The 11,223-nt window shown below is 53.3% G+C and overlaps 2 protein-coding genes and 2 pseudogenes across 2 annotated transcripts; 2 read left to right on the top strand and 2 right to left on the bottom strand.

The window, feature by feature from the left end:
* Positions 1–324: 324 nt before the first annotated feature.
* Positions 325–1,203, bottom strand: LOC130020328 (general transcription factor IIE subunit 2-like). Its single transcript, XM_056110937.1, has one exon. The coding sequence runs from the start codon at positions 1,201–1,203 to the stop codon at positions 325–327; it is 879 nt and encodes a 292-aa protein (XP_055966912.1).
* Positions 1,204–4,446: 3,243 nt separating this feature from the next.
* On the top strand, positions 4,447–5,925 carry LOC130020281 (ubiquitin carboxyl-terminal hydrolase 17-like protein 6). Its single transcript, XM_056110885.1, has one exon. It carries the CDS (start codon positions 4,447–4,449, stop codon positions 5,923–5,925), a length of 1,479 nt encoding a protein of 492 aa, XP_055966860.1.
* Positions 5,926–7,029: 1,104 nt separating this feature from the next.
* On the top strand, positions 7,030–8,570 carry LOC130020280 (SNW domain-containing protein 1-like; annotated as a pseudogene).
* A 1,973-nt stretch (positions 8,571–10,543) lies between these two features.
* On the bottom strand, positions 10,544–10,918 carry LOC130020378 (transcription initiation factor TFIID subunit 13-like; annotated as a pseudogene).
* Between the last annotated feature and the right edge of the window lie 305 nt (positions 10,919–11,223).

Raw genomic sequence — 11,223 nt, 5'->3', positions numbered from 1 at the left:
TGAACAGAGAAACCTTTATTCCTAATTGAAAACATACTAAAACCACGGAGAGGGATTGGCTGTACACAATTCCCATCCCCTCCCCATGTCCCGCCCCCAGGGCTGTGTGGCCAGCTCAGCAGCTTCCCCCAGGAAGTCCCCTAAGCTCAGCAGGAAGGACCAGTTTCCCGAGCCCCAGTCCCGTCCCACGGGCTTCGGCCAGGTGTCGACAACGAGCTGCTCCTCTCCTCAGTCCTAGCAGGAGAGCAGGAACACGGTCTGTCCAGGTCACGACCGGACACTGCTCGTGATTCTCCTGGTGACTCGGCTTGGCCAGAGCTGGCACTACTTCCCAGCCACCATGCCCGGGCACTCCTTCAGCACTCCCGCCAAGTGCTCGTTCTGCATCATCCAGCGCCACTTCTTCTGCACAGCGGGCTTTGCCCTTCTCTGGACAGGGGCCACTTTCTTGGGTCCGGAACCCTGCATGGAGGAAACACCCCGATGCCTCAGGTACTTTGCAATGTTCTCCTCATCCGTGGAATCCACAGGGACACACCTCCACAGTTTCTGAAACTCCTCATCGATAGACAATTCACAGCTCTTATCGTTGAAGAAAACAATTTTCTTCTTATCAGGTCGGTTGACAAATAGTATCTGGTCCCCTAAGGCCTTGAGAGCCTTCTGGGCCTTGGGCAGTCCTTCCTCTATGTCTTCCAGAAGAATCCCTCCCAAGCCTCGCTGCTCATGCTGCTGTAAGAGCCGGAGCAGGCCCTTCCTACCTTTCAGGCTGTGCTTGGGCTTGAAGGCATACTTCCCGTTGATGGCTTCAATTTTGGGATTATTGACTAAAGCCTCACTCATAAGCCACTGCCTCTGTGTGAGTCCGATATCTAAATGCTGTATTTCATCCAGAATTTCTTCCAAAGTGAGAGGGTGTGTGTCTCCTCTCTGATGCCGTGTTTTCATGTGAATCACGATTTTTGCAAGAAGACCAAACTTATATCCAGAGCTTCCTGAAAAAGCTTTCAAGTGCAATGATCTATTACTATGATCAGAATTTTGTTTAGCGCCTGATGAACCTCCATGGTCTAGTTTTGCTTTCTTCTTCTTTGGTGATGATGATGACGATGAGCTGCCAGTTCCTGATCTGTTTTCAACACCAGAAGTAGAAAGAGCACGTTTTTTGAATAGCTCCCGTTCTCTCCACAGGCTTGGATCCATCATGCTGAGCCAGGAAGCCTCCCTGCCTCAGTGGGCTGCGATCAGCTGGACAGGCTGCAGGGATGCTCTTCTAGTTCCTGATGGGGGAAGAGCATTTATGCATGCCTGGAGGGTGGGTGCCAGACAGGGTGTGGCAGGACCTGACTGGGTCACCTGGTGGGGCTAAGGCGGGGCCAGATTGGTGTCCACACCCTGTCTGTGCCTCCAGGGCATGAAAATAGACACCCTTGCTGAGTGTCCTGGGAGAATCTTGCATGCACATGGCCTGTTAATCTCAGTCTTCAAGGCAGTCCTGAACAATCCCAGACTCCTCTGCAGCTCCCCCTTTCTTTTTTTATTTCTTTTTTTGCTTTCTGTAGGAAGGTGAGATGGCTTCAGAGTTAGCCAGTTGGGATTAGCTGCTTGTCTCAGCTCCGGGCAGGCGGCCTTGGGCCTGGGGCACCCGTGAGGTGTCGGCTCAGCTGCCACAAGGAGCCTCATGAGCTGCGGCTACTCCTGAGGGACCAGCGGCAGCTGCTCTGCTCCAGGCCTGTCTCTGCTGGGGCCCAGGAGTCCCGAGCACCAGGGTTCTGTGGTCAGGGGCTCCGGGCCCAGCTTCCCAGGGTGGGCGGGCGAGGTAGGAGAAACCCAGGTGGGCCTGGTTGGAGCCAGTTGCTGGGAAAGTAGCAGGAGCTGTGTAAGGGGAAGCTGCGGCCTCACTGTTTGCAAGGGCAGGGGTTGCCAAGATCTATCTCAGAGGTTAGTCCTGGCTCTGGAAGGAATCATTCCTCTCTCTCTCTCTGTCTCTCTCTCTCCCTCTCTCCCTCTGTCCAGTGCAGGGCCAGGCCATGAGTTTCCCAGTCCTTGCTGAGGCCCTGGTCTCTTCCTTCGATTCCCTCGATCTGCTTCATGAAATAACCTAGAGAGAGTGAAGTGGACTCTGGGGTCATCTGACTAAAAAGAACAAAGGAGGCAAGCCGGATGTTTCTCCCTGGAAAGAGACTGAGGCCTTCGGAATCTTCTGGCAGCGGATTGGGTGGGGCTGTCAGGGCAGGGGAGCTGAATGATCGGGGGTCTGGGAAACAGGGGACCCGCTGATGTCAGTTCCCTCTGGGCTGCAGCCAAGGGGCTACCGTGTGGGTCCGGAGCTGCTGAAACCTCAGAGCTGAGAGGGTGGGGACTCCTGATGGGAATTGCAGAGCTGTTTCTCTGCCCAATTCAGGGGCTCAAGGACGGGCCTCAGTTTCTCCTGGCAGGCTTCTGGGGGAAGTTCCATCTCAGCTGACCACTCTGCATATCCTAAACCTTCCTGCAAGACACCCAGCTTCGCTTTATTGTGCAAAACTCCTTGGGGCTGGAGAGATAGCACAGCGGGTAGAGCGTTTGCCTTGCACGCAGCCGACCCGGGTTTGATTCCCAGCATCCCATATGGTCCCCTGAGCACTGCCAGGAGTAACTCCTGTGTGCAGAGCCAGGAGTAACCCCTGTGCATCGCCAGGTGTGACCCAAAAGGAAAAAAAACTCCAGGAAAAACACCACTTAGATCAGGACCAAGCCCCTCGTAGCACAACTAGACTGTAGCTGGGAGGCGTTTACCCCACGTGCCCAGCCGGGGTGGTTCCCTGTGTCTCCTAAGGTCCTCTGAACCAACAGATCTGTTCCGGAGAAGGAGTCTTCTTGTCCAGAGAGTAAGCAGCGAGGCCAAGAGGGAGCAGTTCAGTTTGAAAAAGATCCTTTTGGCAGGGACAAGTTTCTGGAAGAAGCCAATCAGCACGGTGCCTCTAAAAGACCTTCAGATAGCAGCCGCCCCAAGGAACGTGAGCATGAAGGCAAGAAGAGAAGAAGGGAATAGAGGCGCCTCTCTGGGAGCATGAACTGTGTGACTCAGTGATCGCACCCAGGTCAAACTTGATCTGCAGCAACCAGAATGAACATGAAATCTGAAGAGTCAGAACCCAGGGCTCCTTTTTATTTCGAGAAATATGGGGGTGCAAACTCTACTGCCATGGGCGTCCCCTACCACACCGCCCTGCGACATGGCAGAGGAAAGGAATGTGGCTTGTGTGTAATTTCCTTTCCTATTGGTTTAGTGCATTTTCAGTGAGGATTAAAGGTTTCTGTGTTTAAAACATCCGGCTGTGATTTGTGTGTTGTGTGACCATCAGACTGAGACATCAGCTCACCCTCCCATCTTCTGATCCCAAGGGGAACTCAGAGATCTAAAAATCCTGGTGGCCAGTGGTCACCGGCATTCCCCCTTCAGCCAGGTAACCCCATTGACTGCCTCAGTAAGGGTCCAGATTTCAGAACAGCAACAGGAAGTTACCAACAGCTGCTTTTTTCCACAATCCAAATTCGCTGCCATACTCCTGTCCTGACTCCACCGTCTCAGGACGGACCTCACCAAGCTAAGATCTGCTGAAAATTCTGATATGTGGGTTTTGTGACTGAAATCTCCTGGCATTCATGGAGTTGAGATGGGCTAGCCCCGCTGACTTCCTAATTCACACGAAGCACTGGCCGTCACCTCTGGAACAAACTCCGCAGCACCCTGTAAGCGCTACTTCGGCCTTGCTTCAGGGACCCCTAAACAAATCTTGAAAGAGATCAAAAACCGCAGAAAAGCTTGGACCCATGCATGGCTGAACAGACTGGGTAAATTGGAGAGTTGGCCTGTGTCCTCCCAAGCAGAGCCCCTAGCAGCCACTTGCTTCCACAATCCAAAATCGCCACCGTCCCCTCAGCCTGACTCTAACGTCTCAGGATGACCGAACCAAGATACCACTTGATCACTTGATGACCAGACATCCTGTTACTCATGCATTTGCTTGAACAGGTGCCAGTAATGTCTCCATTCATCCCAGTCGCATGCTAGTGTAGACTGAGGAGGTGCCACGCCAGTCTGAAGGGCCTCTGGAGACACAGCACCCCAGGGGTCCAGTGGCCTTAGGGCCTCTGTAACTGGCCAAGCCCTGTGCTTGCCACACCCTGCTGTGGCCAGCCTCTTAGGGGTCATGTGATCGCAGGGGGTGGTCACACACCCTACTCTCCCTCAACCGGATTGGACAAGTTGCAGATTGGTGGGCAGAGCCTGTGCTGGGCGGGGCTGCATCTACGTATTCAGGGACTTGCCTGCCAGGGGGCTGAGCTTCTTTCCAGCGCTCTGCCAAGGGAAGTCATCGTTCCTACGCAGTCTTCATCGCAGAGTTCTGGAGATACGGAGGCCCCTTCTCTGCACTGGGCAGCTTCCATTCAAGCCAAGAGATGGCACAAGCCGCATCCTGGAGCAGCAAGAAGAACGCTGGGGTCTGCAGCGACGCACTCCTGATTGAGGCCACCCCACAGTCGTGGCCCACGACTTCCCAGGTGGGTCTGGCTCCACAGGGCCAGGGGCGGGCTGGCGCCAAGGCTCTCCCTCCCGAGAGGAAGACAGGATGTGCGGTGGGAGCCGGGCTGCGGAACGTCGGGAACAGCTGCTACGTGAACGCCGCCCTGCAGTGTCTGACCTACACTCCGGCCCTGGCCAGCTGGGCAGCGTCCGGACTTCATCGTGGCACCCACGGCCAGCGGCCCTGCTGCAGGGCATGCGGGGTGCGGAAGCACATCAGCCGGGCCCTGCGGTGCCCCGGGGAGGTCCTCACACCGTGCCCATCGCTGCTGGCCGGATTCCACAGGCAGCGGCAGGAAGACGCGCACGAATTCCTCATGTCCACGCTGGATGCCATGCAGCAAGGCTGCCCACAGGGCGGCGGGAAGAGGCCAGCCGACATCCCGGGCATCTTTGGAGGCCGCTGGCGATCCCAGGTGCAGTGTCTGCGCTGCCTGGCCATCTCCAACACCTTTGAGCCTTACCTGGACGTGGCGCTGGACGTGGGAGCGGCTCCGAGCGTGGCCCAAGCCCTGCGAGAGTTGGTGAAACCCGAGCGACTGGAGGGGCCTGACGCCTACCTGTGCGGCAGCTGTGGCCAGAAGACGCCTGCCACCAAGACGCTGACCCTGCACACGGCCTCGCGGGTCCTGATGCTGGTGCTGAAGAGGTTCTGCCAGGATGGCGGCGCCAAGCTGGCTGGCCACGTGAGCTTCCCCGAGTGCCTGGACGTGGGAGGCTGCACGTCAGAGCCCCAGGAGGGGCATCTCATCTACCTGCTCTACGCCGTCCTGGTGCACACCGGCTGGACCTCTCACAGTGGCCACTACCTCTGCTACGTCAGAGCGGCAGATGGCCAGTGGTACCAGATGGACGACGCCAAGGTCAGTGCCTGCGACGTTTCCCACGTCCTCAGCCAGCAGGCCTATGTCCTGTTCTACACGCAGAAGGCCGAGTGGGACAGAGGCGGCGGCCACGGGCGCTGGGCTGGGCCGGAGGGGCCAGGCTGCATGTCTTCAGCGATCCCCGGGGACCTGCCGGGCCACCCTGCCTGCGAACTCGAGCCCTCGGTGTTTGGGCATCCCGAGCTTGGCGAGGACTCTCCTGGCATCACCCTGGACTGCTGGAGGCGGCTCCAGGAGCAGAGCCGGCCCAAGCCGCCGCCCAACCTCAGGAAGACGGACGCCACCCTGCCTGCCAACGCCGTGGTCATCCACGGCTCCAGACACGGGTACGGGGCGCCCCGGGAGCAGCCTGCACCCCCGAAAGCTGCCCCAGAAACGTGTGCCACGGCCGCCAAGAGGAAGGGCAGGAAAGGCCAGAAAAGCCTGCGGGTCCTGCACAGCCTTCAGCTGCCACGGGGGCCCCGCCTCTGACAGCCCAGCAGCGCCAGAACCAGCCTGGCCCCAAGTGTCTGCGCTCTGCTGCCTGCGGGACGTTTTTTCCTGTGACCCTGACATGGCTGGACGCTTCCCCCTCCTTTGACTTTGCCAGGACACCCAAATATAAGACCTGGTGTGGGGACCCGGATTCCAGCACTCAGAGTTGTGCTCAGGGGGAGCCTTGCGGGCTGCACCATCTTTCTGGTGATTTATAGCACTATACAAGTTGTTTGTTATTTTATATATTTGATTTATAAGTTTTGTGTGATGCTAGACATTTTAATAAATATGATTTTTATTAAAAAGTACTGGTGTAATTCTTTTGTTTGTTTGTTTGTTTGTTTTGTCATGTTGGGGCAACATCCAGCAGTGCTCACAACTTCCACCTGACTCTGTGCTCAGGGACCTCTCAGTCCAAGATGGTATTATTCAGAGACTAAACTGGGGTGGACAGTGTGCAAAGTGAGTTCTTTTTGTTCCAGCATCAATTGCAAACAAATTCATGTAATCTGCAAAGCCCAACATATCCCCCTCGCCATTTGGCCAAATATCTGTAGTGCCGATGTTCCAAAATATGGAATCTTAAATTTTCTAAGATTTTCTAAGATTTTCAACTCCCAAATACTAGCAGCACAGCATTAACAGTTTCTCTGTGTTTAAGCAAAAAGCACTGCTCTGTAGTAAGATCTGAATAGCCTCTATGGGAAGGAGAAATGCAAATAATTCAGTTCCCAGTCTAGAGTCTCCAGAAGGTTTTGACTTAGTAACTACTACAGGGAAAGGCGAGAGATCAACTCAAGGCATTAGGGGTCCTCACCAGAGCACTGTAAGCTTCTCTGGGAGGAGGTAAAGGGGCAATTCACTGAAGCCTAACACACTTTGGTTAGTATCCAACAGCCGGAGAACCTCGGTCGCTTGGGAATTCGTGATAGAGTAGGTGGCTCGAGGTCTGTCTCCTCTGGGGTCCCACTTTTCCCTGGATTTGGGTCCTTTCGGCTGCCCTGCTCCTCTGTCACAGTGCACAAAGGAGAGAAGAAGTGACCTGAATGAAGCCTCAGGTTCCCCCCGGCATTACAGTTGCAGCTGGGGATTAAGCTCATGAGTAGGCAGTGGCCACATGCCCCAGTTCCTAGCTGATTTTCTTGGCATCCTTTTGGACCATACATGGCCTTGGTCAGGGATCACTCCTGGCAGGATTTAAGGAACCTATGGGTGCCTGGATCTGTTGGAACACGAACCCGTGTTGGTGCTCACAGCTGAATTGACCCTGGCCCAGCTGGGCGGTCCTGAGTGTGGGGGTCGAGGGAGCCAGTCAGAGAAGGGGAGGTCGCTTCCAGGGGCTGCTTTCCCTGCCCCCACTCTTCAGAGCCTTCCGCAGCACCGATGATGTTTTCTTATTTTATACCCAACCCAAAGAAGCCTCGAAGGCAGATGACCTCCAAAGACCCGATGAAGAAGCCATTCGAGAGGTAATATAAAAGACCAGATGAGCCTTCGAGAGGTCTGTGATTCAGAAGCTGGCTGCCGCTGTGCCTCCCCAAGTGGCTGAAAAGCGGGCTCTTGATAAATATATCCGATACACTCCAGCTCAGCAAAGAGCGACTTTCAACTCTGGAGACAAACTGAGTGTTATTCAGGTGTCAGAAATGCAGAAAGATCCCATGGAGCCTACGAGATTCAAAACAAAGAAGAAAACTCCTTGGGAACCACCTTCTCCTCCTGCACCCATCATGCATCCTCCCAGCCAGAAGATGACTGTGAAGGAGCAACAAGCATGGAAGATTCCTCCTTGTATCTCCAAATGGAAGAACGCGAGGGGTTACACAGTTCCCTTAGACAAACACCTGACTGATGTTGGAAGGTCAGTGCAGACCGTGCAAATCAATGAGAACTTTGCCCGGCTGGCAGAAGCGCTGTACATCGCCAACCGGAAGGCTCGAGAAGCTGTGGAAATGCGTGCTCAGGTAGAGAGAAAGATGGCACCGAGAGAAAAGAAATGTGAGGAGTCGCTCAGAGAAATGGCCCAGAGAGCCAGGGGGACGAGAGCTGGTCTCAAAACCCATGTTCTGAAAGAGGATGTAGACACACGCAAGAGAGATGAAATCCGGCAGAACAGGAAGACAGAGAGACGGCTTGACCTCAATCTTTCCAGGGCAGCACCCGAGAAAAAATGGCCTAAATTTCATGAGAACCGAGATACCAGTGAAGTGACTGCACGTGGTGTGGCCAACCCTCGGCCTTCCGATGGTGTTCAGAGGCTCCTGAACCAAACATAGGGGATGGACAGCGGTTTTGCAGAAAGAGAAGATGAAATATACAAAGTTCATGACCAAGCATGGAGAGGTGGCACAGATCGGGCCCCTGACATTTACAGGCCCAGGGAAAATTCAGACAAGAATACGGATGGTGGTGACCTCGAACCCAGAAGAAAGATCCACAGATCTGTTCCCGATAAGGTGTTTTCTGGTTCAGATCATAGGTAGCGAGGCCTAGAGGTACCAGTTCAGTATGTAGAGGATCCTTTTGGCTTGGACATGTTTCTGGAAGAAGCCAAACAGCTCGGTGCCTCTAAAAGACTTTCAAATAGCAGTCGACCCAAGGAACACGAGCATGAAGTCAAGAAAAGAAGAAGGGAATAGAGGCGCCTCTCTGGGGGGAAGAACTGTGTGACTCAGTGAAGGGACGCAGGTCCCGTAGGGCCACACTTGATCTGGGAGCAACCGGAATAAAAACCAAATCTGCAGTGTCAGAACCCAGGGCTCCTTTTTATTTCGAGAAATAGGGGGTGGCAAACTCTACTGCCATGGGGGTCCCCTACCACTCATCCCTGCGACATGGCATGGGGAGGGAATGTGGACTGTGTGTAATCCCCTTTCCTATTAGTTCAGTGTGTTTTCAACGAGGAATAAAGTTTTCTCTGTTTAAACCATCGTGCTGGTCTTGTGAGGGTGTGTGTTTTGGTGATAGGGCGACTCCAGCCATGGTTGTGGGGAGCCTCAGCTCCAGTCAGAGGCAGAACCATCATATGCTCCACCCGGAACCAGTTCCGTTTGTCCAGACTCCCCACAAGCTCTCAGAACGTTTGAGACCCCACTCAGATTTGGCACTTACTCTGGGTTTCTCCCGATCCCTTCCTCTGTGTCACCGGTTTTCGGGGTCTCAGGCGAACACCTGCCCCCCACCTGAGCCCTTGGCAGCAAAGAAAATAGCAGCAGCTGAGGAGATGCAGGGGCTGGAACATGCATCCTGTGTCACTGGCACTAGAATGTGGATAAACGTTTGCATATTTGAAAAAGTAAAAACTCGAATTCAGATGTCTGGGGGCAGAGATGACGCTGTTCCTGAGTTTATCAGAGGGTCAGGGTCTATGAGGAAGAATGCCGAGAAGCTGATGGGTAGTGAGGAGGGGCTGTGGGCCCTGCCCAGCCTGTGTTCCTCATCATTGCGGCCAGTGAGCTTGCAGGATTGTGGAGAGCCAGGCCTGCACCTGAGTGTTCCCTCTGGGCTCCTTTGTCAGGGTCGGTCCTGGTGCCCATCCCAGCCCCTTGCCGTAGTCTCGGTATCTGCCTGCCTGGGGAGGGGTAGGAACAGTGTCCCTTCCAGGGTGCATGGTGTGCTGAACACTGGCCACAATCCCTGCTGTGGGTATGTAGGAACAGAAACCCCCTCAAGTCTGGGTGCTGGGTGGCCTCCAGGGCGGGGAGCTGGGGTTTGGGAAGGATGAGAGCCAGGAGAGAACCCAGACTGGCTGCCCCGCAAAGCAATGGACTGCTGGGGACAAATAACACTCAGATTTCTTAATCTAGAGACCACATTTCCTTGACATACATGCTTTGAGCTCCTCAGAGAGGAGAAACTGAGGCACTACTCAGATGTAGACATCCCCAGGTGCAGCCGAAGGATGGTGGGCCCCTCAGAAAGTGGGGAGCCACAGGAGACTCTGAGAGGATTTAGAGAGCAAAGTGAGGCATGAGATTATGCATAGTCTCCTGCATGCAAGGTTTTCTATCTTTTATTTTTTTAAATTTTATTCCCACTCTTTTTTTTAATTGATTTCCCAAGAGATACAATGACAAAGTTTCCTCAATCATGAAAGCTTTGTAACTAGCATGGTGAATTAATAAAAAATTTAAAAATATATTTCAATTTACACATCACCATAACTGCCAGGAAATTCAAGTCCAGGTGTCTAAAGACTGGAAATTCAAGGTTTGCTTATTGTAGTACAATTGAAGACTGAAAATCAAGGTTTAAAATGCTTCTCTTCACACAGGGGATTGCCCTGCCACAGAGGCAGGGGGGAATGGGGGGATGGGGGTGGGAGGGATATTATCCATGGTGGTGAAAAACGGGCACTGGTGGAGGGATGGGTATCTGATCATTGTATAATTGAAACCCAAGCACAAAAAATTGTAAATCTACAACTGTAAAAAAAAAAATTTAAAAATAAAATTTAAAAAATAAATAAATAAATAAATCTAAGGAAATAAAAAAAAAGAAAATGCTTCTCTTCAAATTTCATTTTCGTAACTCGATACCAAGAACTTCCTAGAGAGAATGCAGTGAGCTGTGGCTTCCCTAGAGATAATGCAGCATCTGATAGGACAAGGTGTTACGATGCATAGTTTGCTTCGTCAAATGCTTTTCTAGTGCGTTTTATTTCTTCATTCGCATCAAGCAAGTCTTTCACCCTAGCAAACTTCCTCGGGTCCTTGCGAACCAAGAAGACAATATCTTCCACTTGGACGCGGCCTTGCATGCCGATGGACATTGCTCTGTGCGTCATTTCCGTGATGAATTCTACGACGATGTCTTCGAGAATTTCCACTGATTCTGTGTAAGGATTCTGGTCATCCCCAAACGCGTACATCAGGCATCATAATTCTTTGGAAAACAGTCCCTTTCTGCGAGCCTGCCCACCTTCAGCACCTCGTCCAGTTTCTTCGTTTTCTTCCCATAGAGTGAGGGCTTCCTCCTGCTGGGCCATAGCAGCTGCCCACCCACCTGGGTGTCAGGGCCTCAGAGCCACTGCTTCCACTCCTTCTGCCCTCTCCCTTCCTGGAGAAGATCTTTTTGGTTGTTTTTTGGGCGGTACCTGGCAGTGCTCTGGTACACTCAGGAAGATGCTTCCAGCTCTCTTCTTCCCTGGGGACACCAGCTGTGGAAAGGTCCTGGGCAGAGCTTTTGAGTCTTGGCTTCCGAAGGGATGCAGGAACCACCAGGCCTCACTTAGATGCTCTTCTTGTGCTCAGAGGGATGCAATCATAGGGATGCTCTCTGAGGGATGCTCTT

The sequence above is a fragment of the Sorex fumeus genome, unplaced genomic scaffold, assembly GCF_029834395.1.
Source record: "Sorex fumeus unplaced genomic scaffold, SorFum_2.1 ptg000011l, whole genome shotgun sequence".
Lineage (NCBI taxonomy): Eukaryota > Metazoa > Chordata > Mammalia > Eulipotyphla > Soricidae > Sorex > Sorex fumeus.
This window is presented reverse-complemented; position numbering and strand designations above follow the sequence as displayed.